The sequence below is a fragment of the Camponotus vicinus genome, unplaced genomic scaffold, assembly GCF_025532165.1.
Source record: "Camponotus vicinus isolate PSW18456_S1 unplaced genomic scaffold, iyCamVici1.0 SCAF_12, whole genome shotgun sequence".
Taxonomy (NCBI): domain Eukaryota; kingdom Metazoa; phylum Arthropoda; class Insecta; order Hymenoptera; family Formicidae; genus Camponotus; species Camponotus vicinus.
In genome coordinates this window covers 14,812,249-14,833,530 of record NW_028141948.1, presented here as the reverse complement: position 1 = coordinate 14,833,530, position 21,282 = coordinate 14,812,249, and the positions used below count along the sequence as shown (strand labels likewise).

Sequence of the window (21,282 nt, the reverse complement as noted above, 5' to 3'; positions counted from 1 at the left end):
ATAAACTAAATATTATTAAGAGAAGAGAAATTGATAAAATATAAATTTTATTAGGCACATACAACTGAACGTGTATTAAAGTCATTATTCCATAAAAGTCTCACAATCAGTCTATGTTTCATTTGAACATAATAAATTATGTATAAATTTTTTTTTCGAAGAGATCTTTTCTTACACACAATAATAGAATAAAAACTGCAAACTCATTGCTATAAATCATTTATCTTATCAAATATGCGTTTTTCATACAATATTTGTGATCATCTTCCTTAAATAAACCGTCGTTTTCAGAAACACATTGCATAATAATCATTTTTGGCGAACTAAACTACACTATTTTGACTTTTCATTTTGCACGAGATAATTTAATTATATATATCAAAGATTTCTCTCTCATCACACAGGGACGTGTTCCCTGTTTGAATTTCAATATTAAATTACAATAACAAAATCAGGAATTATTATTTTGCAACAGCTAGAAATATACCTATATTCCTAATGTCTTTTTGTCCAAAATATAGGAAAAAAATTGCATTCTCCTATGTATATTTCAAAATTCGAATTTTAAAACATTTTTACCTCGTTCTTGCAATTTTACACCTTTCTGTGATGTAATTCTCAGATATATATATTTCATGTGTTTTAAAATAAAATAACATATGAATAACAAATATAATTATTTCGTTTGAAATGCGAATAACGCGATGCAAATCTCTCACATACACAATATAAATAATCGAAGAATAAAGAAATAAAAAAATAACAATTCGCAAAGACTACCAGTCATCTTCTGGTACCTATTCTTATAAATAATCACACTTGTACTCAAGTAATTAAATAATATCAGTAATAGAACATTGTGAGCAATTTGTATTGTTCAGGTGTAGGAATCGCATTCTCAAATAGTTTAGTGTTCTTTTCGACAACGGATTCCATCTTAAAGAAAAAAATTAATTTTCTATTTATGAACATTGTTCTCGTGGCGTAGGAGATAATCCTTGCGCCGGAATTTCCTGCCGCAAAGTGTACAATTGTGTTTCGGCAACACGCCGCAACCCTCGCGTAGATGCCTTGTCAGGGAGTCCGTCCACGTATAACGTTTGCCGCACTTGTAACACGTGAATGGTCGATCGTAGTTGACGCGGCAATGCTCCCTCTTGGATTCTGAAACAGGCCGCAGAAAGGCCGACCGTGAGATCGCTGATTTCGTCGACGGCCTCTTTTAATTTTTACACATGACGCATCGTAAATGTATCAGTATTAAATATATCGATTTTCTCGAATCGATCATTTTATATAAAATAAACAATCGATCAAAGACAATAAGTTGGAAAACCTATTGAGATTTAACTTTATTTTTTTATATTTTTTATATATTATTATAGCTTTATATAATCATAAACAAGCTTAGATAATTTTATTTTTATTTAAATCTAATTTAAATCTAATTCGTCATTAGCGACGATTCTACATCTAATATCTTAATAAGAAATTTTATATTATAATTTACACATATATAAATCGTAGAAATTTTGATAATCAAAAATTTGCAACTCTAGATAGAATTGCATAGAAATATTTTTTTAATATCTTAAATAGTTATAATTATAATTTTATTGATTCTTTTTTTTCAAAAGTGATCGATTCGCTATAGGATATTATTTCGACGTTGAATGCTAGGTTGAATGCTAGATTGGATCACATTATTTCGCGAAACTCGTCAAATCGTAATTCTTTTATATGTGCGTCTTTTTTAGAGTTATGTCGTAAAATACTCATAATAAAAGATAATCATATCTTTTTCGTGCAAAAATCATTTTGAGATACAATCCCATCATTTGACTTACTTCTTTCTTTTCTCTATCCAATAGCTCTTCTTGCATTATGATTATGCAACATTAAATTAAACGAAACATTATATTATGAGAGTAAGCAGAGCATATATAATACATATCTTTCTTTATATAGTATTACTTTAAGATTCTTTCCGGAAAGATCATGCTAACAATTGTTTATTGCAATTCGAATACTTGTTCTGTATCTCGTCATCGTATTTTTCGCATAAATATCCACAATCAAACATCAAATATCATAATTGTTGTCATAATTCTTGCATTCGATAAAAATCGCTCTCATTTGTTCTTCGAATTACCACCTTGAAACATTAATTGATCATTGTTAATATAATCAAGAATTTTCTGTTTCGGCGTTTACAAATAATAGAGTTTTTCCTCTCTAGATACATTGATAAAATAATTTTCATTAATTGTGTATATGAAAAAGTAAGGAAAAATGGTCTGAATTTAATGATTGTATCGATGAATAGAGAAGATTAGTAACTAATTCTGGTGAATTAAAACTAAAGTTAACAATTAAGGAAAAAACTAAAATTGTTTTTTTTTCACATTTTTTCCTACAATTTCTTTAAATTTCTTATCAACAGTGTAAAATATCTATAAAAAGATTAATACAAAAAGACATTTATATGCTTTTTAATATTATTGATTAACATAGTAGCGAAGTATCAATATTCATATAATTTGAAATATTGATTTATTTCAATGAGATAACAAAAATTTAATCAAAAGAAACAAAATATCATACGTGAAAGAATAAATTTATTCAAAATAACAACTTAAAATCGAATCACACATTAGCTATCATTAACTAATCTCATTTATTAATTACTTCAATAATATCATTTTAATGTTTTACAATAATCAGGATTATATAATTTAATAATCTACAATATGTCACAAATATAAACAAATGTATCATTATATGTAAGATAACAAATATTAATGAAATTGATGTTTATTTACTTGTGAAATATACTTTATATAATTTTTATTGATTTTTAGTTAAATTTCAATAACAGTTGACATTATAATTGATATTTATTGGTTTATGATCGAAAAGGATATTAATTATGGTGAAGCATTAAATTAATAATCAACTGCTCATGATATTTGTAAAACAGAAACAACTCTTATCTTTATTTTCTTTTTTTTTTTTTACAAAAACAACAATGCATTGTATAAGCAATATGGACTATAAGCTTGACAAATGTATAATTAGGTATACATTATATAATTATAAGAATCGCTCTGTTTTTCATCTTCACTATTGGCATCTTTAAATTCAAAATCGTTAGGATAACATTATATTAAGATAAAACAACATTCTTAATTATAAGAAAATTGTGTTTCACTTATGCGTTATATTGATTATCAAGCGGAATAGTGAAGATATTAAAAAGAGTTTAAAATTTATGCAAATAAGTTAATGAATAATTTTCATATTTTCTAATGGTATAGAAAGCTAATATTACTTATGTTACTATTATAAGATTGTCAGATTCACTTTATAAATATCAACAATAATGTTAAAAGTACGTTTAAACTCTAAAATTTATTCCAATAATGCAGAATAAGTGAACTAAAAATATCATTGAATAAATTAAACATTTCCTACAATCTCTTTAAAAAGATGCACACAATAAAATAAATTAAGTTATTTTACATTATAAGTCAATCGCTTAGTAACACAAGAATTTTTTAACATACGTGATGCATTCTTTTATATAAAAAAAAGTTCAATTGTTAATCCTTTTTATTTCAGAAGTAACTAATTTTTAATCAATTCAATAATTTTAAAATGTTTAATCTATTCAATAATTCTAAAATGTTTATTACATTTCATAAAGACAAATAGAATATATATATAAATATATTTTCTCATATATATATTTATAATATATTTCCAAAAAATTTTAAAAATTTAGTCTCCTACATATTGAATATACATAAATATATTTTTTTCTTATGTATATTTATATTTCTAAAAAGATTTAAAAAATTTAATTTCCTATATATTGAAATACATAATAATTAACTATGATTCGAAAAAAAAAATATATATATATATTTGGATATTTTATTTGTTGTTGAAAGTTTCAGAAAAAAATACTCTATTACTATTTTCTGAACATTCGCGATTTAATGTACTGTTGACAACGTAAAGATTGTAAAGTAAGCAATAAATAAGTTGTACCTAAAGTTTCAAGTCTAAAAACAAATAACATTTTTAGAAAGGATAATTCATTGCGCTTGATTAAAATAATTTTGTTCGCGCAATGACATGGCGTGTTTCTCAATCAATTGAACCTCAAATAACGTTTTTGCGTGCGTTTTTAAGTGTCGCTGAAAATTGCATCGTTGGTGGATCTTTTTATCACAGATGGGGCACCAATATTGCGGAAGTTTGTTGCACTCCTCTTGCAGATGGCGGGTTAAGCTACTCCTATTAACATAGGATCTATTACATTGAAGACATCGATACGGTCTTTCTCTACCTGAAAACACAATTCAGATGATGATTAATACACACAATATATATTCGGAATTTGATTGACTTGTGATCTTCGCGATGCAATATTTCCGCGAATCGATTGATCCGATGATTTATTTTATCTTCATTATAAAGAAATCTTGGTGATTCATAGAGAAAACGATCTTTCGCAAATTTAAACATTTTTTAACTTTACAAGATTTTTGATGAACAGTTTAAATCAATATATCAAAAGCCAAATTATAGAAAATTATTTGTGATATCATAACATCTAAAAAAGAAATTTTAAGCATGTAGTCTACTATGTTCTTGTATGTAATTTTCCTTTTGATTATATCTTCGAGAGGGAGAATAATATTGCATTCGCAAGTTATCTTAAAACATCGATTAGCAACAAATTATGAAATTCATATTTAATCGTGCGTATTAATTATAATTTTATTTATCGTAATATATATTTATAATATATCTATAATAAAATTATTACTACAATAAAATATTGTAAACGGAGTCACTATAACTAAGGCCTCGGTGAATGTTCCATTTAATGTCCAAAGAATTAGTCAACTTATCATAGAATTTTCTCACTCACAAAATCGAATTTAGTGAAAAAAAAGATCTTCCAATGATGTGCTATAGTTCTTCAAAAGCATCACCTCGACTTATTTGCAATGATAACGATTACAATTTCCTATTTTCATCATTAGTGTCATACAATCAATGAATTCTTCATAATATTTTTATATACATATCAGCATATCCTAATAACGTTACATAACAATTCGATTGCGAAAATCCTCTATCAGTGATATTATAATATATACTATGCAATCAATAAACTGATATCTTAAGTTAAAAATATAATAGCAGTGACAGATTTACATATTTAAATATCTGGTGCTAGTGTATTTGAAAACTTCTCAAAAAAATTAATATAATAATTATTTATTTATTATTTAAGAAAAAGCAATAAAGAAATATATGTAATTTTTTCCTAAAAGACATACATAATATGAAATATAAAAAATACAGTCAATATAAAAATTTAACTTTTTATGATTATAATTATAATTATTATCTGAATTTGAGATCCAGCAATTAACATAAATTTTATAGACCCAATTAAATTTAAAATATTATTTTATAAGAGAAAATTCATATTATTAATTCTTTCTATTTCATAAACGAACAATTACAATTTTTATTATTCAACAATTTAAAAATATTTATCATTTGATAAAAATACAAAAATTTCATAAAAAAGGATTTAACAAATTTTCCTACATGGTGAAATAAATATTAGCTAACTATAGTTAGAAAATAGTCGAACACTTAACTATGTTGGCAATTTTAAAAAAGAATATTCTCACTAATATTGTTTAAATATGTGATTAAATTGTTGATAATATAAAACAAAAAATAAATAAAAGTAAATTTCTTAACATTTTAAGTTTCAAAACAAATAAAATGTTTAAAAGAAATAATTTATTAAGTTATTAAAATGTAATCCCGTTCGCGTCACTGACACATATTTGTGTCAAGAAGACATTTTAAACTTTCTCAGCGTAATAATAAATCCGTCACTATACACACTATATATAAGAAAAAAAGGATAAATATTCAGTAAAAATTAATCAAATATAGTTGAATTGTAGAGTAAAAAATTCAAATTTTACGAAGCGTCGCCTTCTCTCTAGATATAAATTTAAATTAATGTCTTATCTCTTATTAGTTTTAATTAGTTCTAATTCTCACGCTTTTAAAAGCTCTTCAAATAGTTTCAATCACACAGCTCTTCCCATACAGTCACATGTATTTATATGATTTTTAATTGTATAATTTTTAATCTATCACCAATATTCTTCCTATCGATGTATAATTTTCATATCTTGATAAATTATATGAAATCTTTTGTGCTCGTAGTCTCTCAGGTATTTTGAACTGCAGATGTCCACAAAAAGAGATACCAACTATGTATTTATATATTTTGCAGTTTTTTCAAAATATATTTTTTAATAATGATAAGATCTATTAATAATTTCTTTAAATAGAAATTTTATCTACTCTGTAAACTTTTATAGTGTCTATATATATATATATATATATATATATATATATATATATATATATATATATATACTATTAAAGTAGTGTATACATATGTGTGTAGAAAATTCAAAGAATATTTCACCTATATTTATATCAAAAACACAATAAAATATGGCTTTCAATAACTCAAGTACATATTCTTCGAATTACATCTTTGCAATAATGAAACATATTTCTACAAAATTCTGGGAAAAATTATTTAAAATCTAATCAGTTCACTATTTAGCGTACGATAGATCTTCTAGACGATCGTGATTATTGGATCTTTTCTATATATCAAAATCGTACCAGAGAAAAAATAATCCATATCAATAAACGCAATAAGCAAAAATTATCTGCCATTTGACAAACTTCCAGGTTGCTTGTTAATCTTCACAAGCGAGAATAATTCATGTAACGGAAATTTATTATTATGTATAACGGGAGTTGTGAAATGTGTAGTGCATATTGCAGATTTTGCTATTTGACTGCTCTTTGCAGGTTTTGTTTTTTCGCGTTTTTTCTTTGCAGGATTTCTCACGTGACCGCTGTTCGCAGATTTTTTCACGTGATCGCTCTTCACACGCATATGAAGGCTCTCGATATGACGCTTCAAATTGGTCTTCTGTTTGCATCGATGTTTGCAATGGCCGCAACAGAATTTAGGTTCTTTACCGCACTCGTTCTTGTGCCGGTCATGGCTGCTCTTGTATTTATAATATTTGCCGCATCGCTCGCAACGAAATTGCTTGGGAATCGTATTATCTGAAATTTAGAAAACGTTTGATTATTGGAAACGTTTGATTATTGGACTTAGCTAACTTCTGTTTAGCTAACAGAAGTAGCGGAAGAAGTATGCGTGATCTTTGAAAGCATCGACGAATCTCTTCAAATACGAAGCTTGGCTTGAAGCAATTGCTGGTCTCTATCATGCATATGTACGCAAATGCTTATGAATTAAAAATATCCGCGCAAAAAATATTGATAAAGATCTCCATTTTATTAATATTGTTAATTTTCTATATAAATATCACGGTGTTACTAAAAGTTATATTAATAAAAAACGTTTGAATATCTTCTGGATGATCTTCTGATAAAATTTCATCTCTTGTCGCTGCAAAATCTTCAAGTGATTAGGAGAAAGTAAATGATATAATATCATGAGTAAAATGTTATTATATTTATCATGCCTTTATTTACAAAGTTTTTTCAGATATCTCTTAAAATTCGTACAAATGCATCCTGCTTGCGATTTTCGTAAAATAGATTTGTGATTCACCTCAAAAACATAAGCTTGATGCCTCTCTACGACCAAGGTACAATCTTATAAAAACAAAAAATCAAAATCGAAATAAAAAAATTAAAAGTCGTCAAAGGATAATGATTTACTTTCTACGCCAGATCCGCATGTGCACATGATAGGTTTATACGGCCACGCAAAACCACAAAAGCAGCAGATATAGTCAGTGGATTTATGAATTGTTGATTTTGAAATTGTTTTATCATCTGCAACACTGTCTGTAAAGCACATTGAAAATTGCGATTAAAAATTGCTCAGTAAAAAATACGCGTTGAAACAAAAATCATGATCATCAACAATACACATGTGATGACAATACACAAAATACAGATTTCAAGGCGATATAAGAAAGCGATATGTTTACAAGACGACACAAGAAGTATGTTCCATAAAATCTAAATCTATGAAATCTCATTATTCTTTTTTTTCGGAGTGTGTTCACAATCTTTGAAAATTGTATCTCAACTATCGTAACGAGTTTTATAATTTCACGAAAAGTGGAAAAACGATTTTTCTCTCTAGAAAAAACGTAGAGATATAAATATATTAATCAATAAATAATAATTCTCATATTGACGAAAATTATTTTCGAATATCTTCCCGATGAATCTTCTGGCTGTTTCATGAAATAGCTGATTTATATGTGACATGAAAAAGAATTAGGCAAAAATATAAATTGAAACATAAAATTTTATTATAATTTCAAAGATTTACTCAATAAGATATATTGAGAGATATACTGGTTAACAAAAATTTGATTCCTCAAAGAATTAATTTGATATTAATGTTGCTACGAATCTTCTAGTGATGAAAAATTATTTTACAAAAATCACAACAAATAGAAAGAAAATAAATATAACAATTTTCTATTAAATAATTAAATTCAACTCTCTATCTTATTGTTAATAAAATAATTAAGAAAATAAAATATATAAGAATAAAAAACAACACAAACAAGTTTTAAGTTTTCAAATTGTTGTTTATGTCGTAAGGCTCCTATGTCCTCTTTGCAACCATATTAAATTATGACGTCAGAAATAAAATCATATTTAAATTTTTAAATGTGACCATTCATGTATGATAAATTAGTAAAACGAAAAGTTCTTTATTTGTTATCTTATATTATTAAATGCATATATAACTCATTTGTATATCTCATATGTGCATCTTATATTTTCAGCAAAAATGGGTAGTTATGATCAAGATTTACAACTATTTATTAATTCACAAATTGAAAACAGATTTTTCGGCGTATTTTATTAATTTACATTATCGAGAATACACGAGATGATCGATAGCATTGAAAACGTGATTAAAAAAAACTTATTATTTCGATGTATTCCATAAGAAAAAAACTCATATAATATCTGATGTCATAATTCAGTATAATGTCAATAAGAGGTATCAAAAATCTCACTAAATACATAAGAAGAAGCGCAATATTTTCTTTTATCTTCTTCTTTATATTTAAGGAGACAAACATATAACATCCATATTTGATATCCTTTTCTGCTTGTTTTTAACACTGTATACTTTTTCTTTATCTTCCTTTTTTCTATGTTTTGCATTTTATAGATTATTAAGATCATTTTATAGCAAATCATTTTATAAAAGAAACATTTTCTCAATTTGCATGTATCATCAGTAATAATTAAACATTTTTTCCGAGTTTTTTTTTTCAGAGTTGATTTGATTTTAAATAATTTATGTTTTATACATCATCGTACACATCTTTTGGTGGTCCCTAGTGCTATGTGTTTTCGGAAGCTGCTGCGCTGCTTAAACTTTTTTTCACAATAATCGTATTCAAATTGCAGCGTTTTATCATATTGTTCTCGTAAGTCGGCGTAGAGAGATCTTCCAAACGTATCTCTTGCGACAGCGATAACAGACAAAATTTCTGGTCCATCAGTTTGCTGATCATTATGTACTTAAGACCTAAAAAGAAAAAGCAGATTAATGACAATCACGCTAAAATTAGAGAAAGAAACAAAAAGATATTGGATCTGTTTGTTTTAAATCTGAAAGATCAGAGAAAAACTCTTCTACAAAATTTATAGCGCGCTTGAAGATAGTATTAACACACACGAAGATAATATATAACATATATATAATATATTTATTACTAAGTTCACTGATCGATGAACATGCTTTTACTTTGATAAATACGTACAACTTTATCAACATGTTGAATTAATATTAATTTTTCATTTTAATTAATGTAATAAATGATAGATATTCTCGATTGAAAATCATGAAAAGAAAAAGAAGCAGAAATTTTGACAAAAAATTTTGAAATTTTATGTATTTTAACATAATGTCTATTATTAAGAAAATAAATATTTGTTTTATTTAGTAGATCTCCAAATAAAATAAACTCTCATTTAAAAAAGATAAAAATATTTATATTTTAATTTTACAAGATAATATTTATATAATAAAAATAAATTATGTAAAATTTATCATATTTATATAATTTAAAAAATTTCTACAAATTTCTATCTTTTTGTTTTTTTTTATCGAGTAATTTTTATTTTATTTTTTGTACGAATGTATGTGATATAAAATTAGAACGGTAATATTAAAATGTCAGAATAAATAGAATATACAAATATCAGATAGACATATTCATTACAAAAAAATAAGCTATTAAAAAATTGTCTATAATAAGCTATTATCATATCCTCCACCATTTAAATCATAAAAAACGAAATCATTAATTGTTTCTAACGTTAACATATTCTTTCTTTAATTGTGCATTTTATAGCTGTCCTAAAAATGTGTTATTTACAGTGTTTTAAGCACCATATATTGTTAGATTATATTTATCTATGATAAATAATCATGTAAAATTAAATGAATTTTATATTTAAACATATCAACAAAAATTAATAAATACTCTCTATTTCTTTTCCTTTCTCATACAGTCTGCCTCTATTTTAATTGCGCAATATATTTTACTTAGAAACATAAAACTTATTAGAAAAATAAGTCTTCGTTTTAAATTTTCGATCAAGAAATCGATCACGTTCGATCTTGATCGCATTGTCATAGTCCTTACATAGACTTATGTCTTCTTGATATACTCAATTTTGTGCCAGGTTGGTTTCATCATCACCTGAAAAAGAGATGATCGATCAATCAGACTGGTTGCTTCGCATTTTTTGTTCTACTTACCAATATTATATATATATCTATAGCATGACGAGGAAAAGCAGCACTTTAATAAAATTTTTGTATCGTGCAGATACATCACGATCTGCGATAGCATATCATTTAATAATCGCATTCATAAAAAAGTCGAGTTATCGCTGTATAGAAAAGAGTCGCAGATATAAATAAAATATAGAACAAAGGAAGTTACAAGAAATGAACTATAATATAACTGCTACATAAATAAAAATAAATTAAAAAAATAATTGTTACATATGGTATTAAAGATATTGGTTGCAACATGTCTTTATTTTCATTTTACAATTGTCATTAATTATATCTAATATGGTGATTAAAACTAGTACAGTTCTTTCTTTTTGTTAAAGTGATTTAATGATTTTTATAAGCCATGTTTCATCATTTGTACGTCAATATAGTTTTCTTTATTTTATGTTTATAAGAAAAACTTTCTTTAAGATCGAAAGTATAATTCTTCTTTAAACACTATTAACAACGTTTAATTTCGAGCAACTGCTCCCATATAAAAACACTCTTTTCGTGGCCACTTGATCATCAAAAGTGGTGACGGTGTATTCGCCCGATGTGCCTCTGTAGATGATGTTTGTACATAAAACGAGTGTCACACTGTTCGCAGACAAATTTCCGTGGCTGTCCACATTCATACGTTCGATGATTACGAAGAGAGCGCTTCGACAGGTACGACTTGTCGCAAGTGTCGCACGCGAATCGTTTTGTTGTCGCGTTTTCATCCATCATATTCCACAAGTTTGTGTACAGCTCTTGCGGCAGCCAAAAACCTGCAAATGGAGGAAGTAGAAAATGATTAGAGTAGGTTAACGTCAATGACGACACATTAAAAACACATCACAAAATTGTTGAAATTTTTGATAGATGAGATAAATATGAAAAGTTTGTGCAGAATTAAGCAAATAATTTTGCAATGTATGAAGATGATTGAACATTATGAATGCAATAAAAAAAATCTTGAGAACAAATTTATACTATGCATTTTTAAAAATTTTTCTATAATTCTTCATAATTTAAAAAAAAGGCTATATTTTTGTTTAGTATATAGATCTCATTTTTTAAGACAATAAAAAACTGTGCCCCTAACACAATTTTACAGGAAAATTATTACAGGAAGAGATATAAATCAAAGTAATTAAAATTTAAAACATGTATATAGATTACAGCTATTAATGTATATTTGTATCTTTGACAAATCTGTAAAATAATAATAAACGTTTGTATTATTAATATTCTATGAACTGTACAAGACTTGCTTTGCGAAGTATGCGAGCGTAATGGTCACCATCTGAAATAACAAAATACATTTTATTAATTGTGCCATATTTTTTATATAGATTTCCGTGAAATTTCTACAAATATATCAACAGATATCAAAAGATATCTCATTGATAAATACTGTTTTATTTAATGCTTAAAGTAAATAAAGAGATACAATCATTAATTTTATCTTATTATTTTACTTACAAAAATCTTAATATACAAATCTTAATATACAAATGATATTATGAATTACAAATTAATTATTCACAATATTATATTATTTGCTGCACTATGTGCGTATTATGATTTGTCAAATTAATATATAATAATATAATATAATATAATATAATAAATCTGTTACAAGAAAAAGTTTAGAAATTCTATAATTTTCCATAATTTATACGCACACAGAAATATTTTCAAAAATATAACAATATTTTCAAAAATATAAACAATTAATTTTTAATATAACAAATAGAAATGTTATATTCCATCAGACAGAAAATAAAATAAATGAATACTGTATTCTTTAAAATTTTTCGTATTTACAGAAATATCTATTTTTATCTTTGTAAAAATAAAAATAAATGTATAAGATCCATTTTGCACATAAATATCATAAAGTCGCGAGTAGATTTTGTATCTCAAACTATCTTAATACTATTCTCTATTAATACACATGATAAATTGAAAGGTTGAGAAAAAAAATATATCTTATTTCCTCCGTTGATTTAAGGAGTTATTTGTTTTAGACTACGAATATTTAATCTGATTTGCTTTATTCATATTTTACATTATGCTTCTAAATCTTACACCTTACCCCAGTAAACTTTGGCTTATAAAAATCAACTTTGATCTAATATTAAAGTTTCATACAATAAGTCATATTTAAATTAAGTAAAATAATTCTATATATATTCTATAAACACGTTATTGCAGAAAAGGCCTTTCAATTTGATATTTTTCAAAAAATTTTATTTTAAAATAAATTTTACGGGATATTTCAAATTTATTTTCATAAGCTAATTTCAGATATATGTGACATCAGCCTACTTTATAATGCACTTAAACAATGTATGTAATTTTTAAAGATATACTTTAGAAAGAGAAAGTATATATATATATATATATATTAGTACAGTTTCTTCTTCGTCTGAAAGTCATATAAATGATTTTAGTTCTTTTCTAAAATATCATGTTTATAATAAATAACACTTGTTATATATGTTGAAACACGTGATTCTTAAGAGCAATCTCTCTTTAGTCATGATATGATAATGCCCTTTTTTATTTATTAAAAGCTTTGTAAAAGTAATTAATCCGCAATTTGCCGCAAATTATATATTTATAACATCAGGTTAAACAAATATGTTATAATAATGTAATTATTATATAGATTTCATAGGAATCAATGCATATTTTATCTCGTATAATATTCATGAGATGAATAATATCTTGATATTAAGAAAATAGCCCGTATCAATTTCGCTCCAATGTGTCATAAATATTACTAACTGAACCTTTTTTTATCTCTCTCTTGTCATTATTATAATTATTATTCTTACTTTAACAATTAAATAAAAATTAGCAAATTTTTATTTAGACAGTACGGTTGAAGCGCAAGGAAGAAACAACACTTCTTTGTTTCTATATAATTACTCATATATTTCAAAATTTTTTAATTCATCTTCATTATTAATGTCACACTGAAGATAAATCAAAAGATGATCCATTTGTTTTTATTAATATAATAATTTAATTTGAAATATATAAGTAATTAGAAAGAAGAAAGTATTGTTTCTTCCTTGCTCTTCAACCGCGCTATGGTTCTAATTTGCCGATTTTTATTTAATTTTTAATTATTATTATTCGAGTCAATTGCAATTTTATTTAATTTTTATTCTTACTCTTCTTCTTCTTATTATTATTATAGGAAATTTGTACCGTAGCAATGTGTTCAGCGACAAAAAGATCCTACACACACACATACATTTCACAAATTATTGCTAAATTAGATTAAAAATAAAGAAAAAATATATTTTTATAAAGAAGTAATAAAAGAAAGAAATAATATATTTTAATTTTTTTTATATTCAAAATGTATAATATTTTGTAATATATTATATCATTTTGAAATATTGTAAAATAGAAAAATAACAGCATTTCGCAAAAAAATTAATAAATATCAGCTATAATAATTGCAACTGAAACATTGTTACTAAATTTTTAACGATGTAAGTATATTGGAAGACGTGCGATAACGTTTCGATAATAAATATATACAAATCAGTCTGTTATACGAGATTGTTATCAATTATATATTTGAAAGTCTTTGTGGACTAAACATATTACTTTACTTCTATAAGTCCTTTGTCAAAAATCTTTTGTGAGATCAACTTTCAATTACCGTACTAAACATATTACTTTACTTCTATAAGTCCTTTGTCAAAAATCTTTTGCGAAATCGATTTTCAGTTACCGTATCTTACCATATTTCAATCAATTAGTGACAATTAACAATATAATAGATGTCATAATAGATATACACAATATTCTGTAAGGAAATATTTTATGGTTTTATATGATTTACGAATGTCTTATTATGTAGATGCATAAGTGTTACATATAGTCAAACACACTTCACTGTTTTCACAATCTAAAACTACACAAAATCAACTAATAAAGTATATTCTATGCTTTTTATTCGTTGCTCACGATAAATTCCCTCGGCGCGGTTTAATGAACATATCGTGTATGTATATACTCAAAGTACAAATAAAATAAAAAATACGGAATGATAAATACTGTGTACCGAACAGTTAAATGATTTCAGAACGACTGAAGAAAGAAAACCGGAATTGTGTTATTATTCTGTCGGATCATGATCACTATTTATATTTCTGTAGGTTAACCGATTATACATATAGATGTTATGATTTCTGTCTTATAAACACAATTTGATTAGAAACTGTCGAATAGAAACTTGATTTGATTTTATATTAATATGGAATAAGTATGTTATATATAAAACATAAATGCTGTTTTTTTAAATTATATTTATATCAATAATTATGTCAATTATAGCAATTTTACAGAATCGTATCTTTTTGTCGCCGAATATCATCATAATGCCACTAGGAAAGCGTTATAGCTCTTGTTATTTCATTGGTGTAGAACAAAAATATAAGTCGAGTTTTTAATTCATTACTATCGTAATTATAATAATCTTAAGCATCATTTGTTGCATTTCGATAATAAAGAAATAATTATTAATAATTTTGATGATACATGATTTTTTATTGAAATAACCAATTATTAAATTTAATTGCAATTAAATTTAACTAAATTATAAGCATTATTGTAATATTTATAAATTTAAGTGAGTATCCTATTAGCAACTATATAAATCTGGATTAAGCAATAAACAAGTAAAAAATGATTAAAATAATATAGATAAAAAAGATATAACCTTGTAATATAGCACAATAACAAAGAATCATAATTATGATACAATATAAATATACATATATATATATATATATATATATATATATATATATATATATATATAATATATATATATATATAATCTAAATAATACTTAAATCTTTGGCCAAGTTTGCTTTGTTTCTGTAAACTGACTTAGAAAGAATCATGTATATTTTTAATTTTAAAGTTCTGATTTTAAGTTTAATAATTTAAATTATAATCCTAATTACTTGAGAAGAGGAATAATTGTTCATTCATGTACATCTATCTCTAAGACAGATTTTAAGATATATCTCTAAGATATTTTTAAAGAGTAGGTATGCTTATAATGATATAGATATAATAATTATACCCTGTGTAATCCTAATCTTAAAACTTGAAAAAATCTTAAATATGAAAAATTTAATTCAATAATATTCCAATAATATTAATATTGCATATTTCGATACACAATGTGTGAATATGAAATTGAATAACTAATAATTTGAAAAATTATAAAAATAAAAAATAAAAATTTTAAAAATAAATAAAATTTAAAAAATCATGTTTTTAATTACAATTTCTTGACGAAAAGTCTAAAATAAAATGCAGAATAATATTTTGCACTTAAGCAAGATAGATATTAGATTTTTTAACATATAAATATTATGAAGAAAATACCCAAAAATTTAAAAATATCTACTTGTTTTTAAATTCTTTACTGGCAAATGTTCATATATTAAAACTGATGATAACTCATGCCATAAGCAAGACACATATATTGCATGTGTATGTTATACAAGATTTTACAATAAGTAATCATTTTTTGTTATTTTTTAATCAAATGAAATTTACATGAAACCAGAAAAATGTATCTGTTGTCATTTAACTAATTTTTTCTAAAGCTATTTCAATAGCATATACTTGAAATATTGTCTAATTGTTCACATAATTAATGAAAATCTATCGCAAATGATTAATTCTTCATATGCATCGTTGTTGTTCTTCAAATTGCTACAATGGAAACACATAGATTTTGTTTCGAACGAGATTAGGACAAAGGATTCAAGAATTATAAAACTGGACCCATTTGTCATGATATTTCGTAAGTCTTCAAAGCGTAGCTATGACTCCAAACGCTTGTTTACGTCCGCGTCCGGGATTTGTATGAGTTTTCTCATGGCGAATCCAATTCGATCTTATTTTAGTCTTGTAATTGCAATAGTAACATTTATACTGCGGCTCCTTGCCGCATTCATCCCTTTGATGGCAATGCAGAGACGTCTTCCATTTGTACTTTCTGCCGCAGCGGTTGCAAGTGAAGGGTTTGTCCTGATGATGGTACTGATGATCGTGATGATGACGATAACGTTGGCGGTCTACAATCAAACAAGTCCATACACGTGAGAATAACTGTTAGATAAATTTTAGATACGTGGAATAATATTGAGATCTATTATTCGAAGATTACTCCTAAAAAATTGATGCACTGAATCGCATAAGTTGTCGCATTGTAGAAAAATTATTATAATGATAAAAAATTTTATAATTGACGAAATTGATCGCAACCTGTACATAAATATCTTTATTCGAAACATACATATACACATAAATATCTTGTCGCTGTATTATCTGTGCATAATTTATATCTAACAGAAATATTTTTATTAAAAATGAATATTAGACATTCAATTTTTACAATCAAATATCATTGCTGAGTCGCAAAATAATCATGTAATTTAATCATTTTTATTCTAAAAGATGTGTCAAAATATAAATGAATATTATGATAAAAAATAATCACATTTAAAACATGAGTATTTTTTATTTGTAATTTATTATTTTTCTCCAAAAATGTAGATTGTATTTCTATTGTCGACATTTCGACAATAGTATAGATAAAATAACGTAAATATCATATTTCAAATCTAAAATAATATATAAATATGAGATATATTAATATAAAGCTATTGAAGAAATAAACTTATGTTTCTTCAATCAATTAAAATTTTATGAAGTCTTAATTTAAATCGCTTGGAAACTTATCGCTTGAAATCGTAAATCTTAATATTTCCCTATTAGAATTTTCAGTTCTAATTAATTTTTAAAATATAATTAATCAAATATCTTTTTAAAAATGAATTCAAAAAATTACGAAGTATACGAAAAATATTTTTACTTTTGTAAATGCTATAGCTCATATTTGTTGCAGTAAAAAATTAGAAACAAAAAATAATTTTTGCTTAAACATTTTAATAAGCATTTTATAATTAGCAAATACTGCTAATCGTAAGCGTTGCTCTGCTATCACCATATATGCTTTTTTATGGTATAACCATGAACTAATTTTACAGATGTGAAAAAACAATAGTACTTTATTCCACATTTATTTCGTTGATGACAGATTATAGAAAAAAATTCTTGAAACGTCATCCACAGGTACATATCCATTGATCTGCAAAAAAATGCAAATGTATGTCAATATAATGACAATGGGCAACCAGAATGCAAATCAATTAATATGTGTTATATAATAAATGTTTTTATAAATAAATAATTTTATTAAAAGATATTTAACATATAAAGATATCTGATTTACTGATACACTGATAATATATATCAAATTTCTCAAAAGCCAGACTAATCAATTGTATTTTTTCTACATTTCTTAATTTTAGAAAAAATACAATTTATTAATGTGGTTTCTGAGAGACTCATATGATATTGATCACATATAATATGTTAAATGTTCATATATTAATCACACATTACATGTAAAATAATTATACAAAAATGTAAGTTTACGATGCTTAAATATTACCGATACACTAAATTTTTTATACTACCAAACATTCCGTTCTCAATAAATATGAAATCTCCAAATCTTTCTAAAAGAACGGAATTTAAAGTTGAAATTTTATTCAGAATTTTTATCTATAAAGAAAGATATAATTATATTTATCTATATATGTCTCCAGTTTATACATCGTACGTTAAGCATATAAAAAACAATATCGTTCAAATTCTACAATCAAGGCAAATTAATGTTAAGAAAATTTAAAATATCACATGGACATATGTAAAATAAAATTTATTTATATTTGAATAATTAAATTTACTTCTTTATTATTTGTCGAGTATCCTCATTAACACAACGGTTATCTGTGATACACTCACAATTATAATATATTTAAAATACGCACAAAAATCATAAATCAAAAAGAATATCATATGTAACACGTTGTCATATGTTATATACATATAGTTTAACATTTGCGGATCAGTTTGATGCCCATAAACAATTAAATAAAATCATAATTGAACAATTAAAACATTTAGAGATAGCACAAAATATAAATAAGTACTTAAGCAAATATAAATTGGGATAATGTAAATCGTTGTTGATCCCTTGATTTAACAGGATCGTTATTTAAATTGTAGATACATCTCGCACGTATTACATTAATGAGTAATATTACGCATTATTTTCTGGGCCGTTTATTCAGTATTATATCGCCATTCTTTCTAACAGGGATTCCGTGCAATACACGCGTTATTTATATTATATATTTTTTAAATAAAAAAAGAAAGTTCGTAAAAATTATTTATTTTAAAATAAATATGTAAAGGATATAATGAAATAGATTTGAAAAAAATTATAATATGCAACAAATTATAAACATTTCGCAATGCATTGAAATCAATCATTTTCATATCAAATACTGCGTTTGTAAAAAAGTCACTATGCGTGAGATTACAAGAAATTCCCGTTATATATTCTTTTTTATCCTCTATTCTTACAATTATATATTCGGAAGAGCTCCCACACCACAAAACACGAGAAAGGAGCCAAAACGCTTACGTACTAATTATTATCATCGATCATCTTAATAGCTAGAGGTATTTCTTTGGCTTTCGCCCCTTTAAACTTGTTTCATTCACGTGTTCGTAAATCATACACGTATATATGTATGTATTATAATGCATATTTACATATATAGTTTGTGTGTATATATGTGTTCCTACGTATATGTATTTATATATATATATATATATATATATATATATATATATATATATATATATATGTGTGTGTGTGTGTGTGTGTGTGTGTGTGTGTGTGTATATATATATATATAATATATATAGAATCTTTGTGTTTTTCATCTCTCTTTGTATATATATATTTTTTACTTTTTTATCTTCTTATATATTTATATATAAGGTGACTTCAAAATAACTCTATAGGCATCTCGTGTACAGCCATTCGTCGGCTTGCACGATGACTCGAGTATTGCATATTAGCTGGCCTCATTTATATTGGCACAAAAATCGCAAAATCAACGCGAATATCGCGTGGATTAATTACAGTTTGTTCTCCGTTTACGAACATTACACTTTGCACGGCGACAAAAAATATTACTAATCGCAATAATTCACATTATTATAAATCACTGTGTCTGTTAAATTTATGATGTTATCTCGCTATCGTATTTTATTTAGAAATAATTAAATTTGAAGACTTGCATAATAATATATTTTATTAAATATATTATATATAAATATAAATAAACTAGAATAATAGAGAGAGACTTGAATAATAGATTGACAGCATGATTCTTAAATTATCAGGGATTAGTACATATAAATGAAAATAATCAGAATGTATCAATGGTTAGAAATTAACTCCAAATTTCTCGTCGCCGTACAAAAAAGAAGTGCAATGTTATCACTTGCATCTGTTGAGATAGTCGCACATATGTTTCATTATCGTTTACGTATTATATAATAACAAATGTATACCTCTCACTTCGCGCAACTTCCTTCTGTTTTTATCTTCAGTCTTTTCGTTCTGTACATATTTCTGTTTCGCATCATTTAAACGTGGAAAACAAAATTTTCTTTCCCCTCGTGCTGTACTTCGACTCATCCCTGCTTTGATAACATGGAAAACTTGGAAGACACATTCCGTTCGCTTTCACGTTTCGTACGACGTCGACATTATACTATGAAATACTGTATATATATATATATATATATATATATATATATATATATATATATTATATATATATATATATATATACGTCGGTTGAATTCTGCGTACATACAGATATGAAAAAAATTACAACGGTTAAATGCACAATTGTTTATCTCCGTAATTATTCGCTTACACTTTTCTGTTAAAAGTATTTTGTAAAGCGTAAATTGTAATAAAAATGAAAAATTTATCTATTTTGAAAAGAAAAGAAAACACTAGTTAATAAAGTTGTTGTCGATGAATTTATATATTATTTTCATAATATGTATAAAATTTCGTAGGCTTGATTTCCTTTTATATTAATTTAAAAATTTTTATAGTATTTAATTTCGCTATATTGCATTTTTTTATCAATAATAATAAGTAATATTGTTTTTCATACGTTTTTAATGCATTTTTGTATCATAACAAAATTATTATTTATCCCTCATATTTATATCATATAAATATTCATATATTTTCTCACAAAATAATAAATTTGTTCGTCCTATATCAATTATAAAGATTTATCTGTAATGATAATGGAAGTACTCCGTGAACTCTAAAAAAGATGTCAAATATATAATAACTT

General features: G+C 25.1%; 2 protein-coding genes and 1 long non-coding RNA gene across 11 annotated transcripts in view; 1 reads left to right on the top strand and 2 right to left on the bottom strand.

Moving 5' to 3' along the window:
- Positions 1–21,282, bottom strand: part of LOC145962872 (longitudinals lacking protein, isoforms A/B/D/L) — a 244,731-nt gene that overhangs the window by 25,947 nt on the left and 197,502 nt on the right. The gene's annotated exons all lie outside the window — the stretch shown is intronic.
- Positions 1–21,282, top strand: part of LOC145962877 (uncharacterized) — a 125,092-nt gene that overhangs the window by 35,299 nt on the left and 68,511 nt on the right. The gene's annotated exons all lie outside the window — the stretch shown is intronic.
- LOC145962876 (uncharacterized) lies at positions 16,296–20,709 on the bottom strand. 2 transcript variants are annotated; one of them, XM_083084340.1, is made up of 2 exons: positions 20,474–20,709; positions 16,296–17,049 (listed from the first exon to the last, which is right to left on the bottom strand). In XM_083084340.1, the coding sequence occupies exons 1-2, from the start codon at positions 20,598–20,600 to the stop codon at positions 16,784–16,786; spliced, it is 393 nt and encodes a 130-aa protein (XP_082940466.1). In that variant the 5' UTR covers positions 20,601–20,709; the 3' UTR covers positions 16,296–16,783. The 2 variants fall into 2 exon arrangements, 1 of the variants encoding a protein (XP_082940466.1); XR_014436010.1 differs by lacking the exon at positions 16,296–17,049 and adding an exon at positions 17,779–18,125 and having other exon boundaries at positions 20,474–20,582.

Excerpts from the sequence above, each read along its gene's own strand:
- LOC145962876 (XM_083084340.1), bottom strand. The coding sequence starts at position 20,600 with ATGAGTCGAAGTACAGCACGAGGGGAAAGAAAATTTTGTTTTCCACGT. Across the intron at positions 17,050-20,473 it reads GAAGTTGCGCGAAGTGAGAG|ACCGCCAACGTTATCGTCAT; the intron begins GTATACATTTGT and ends GTTTGATTGTAG.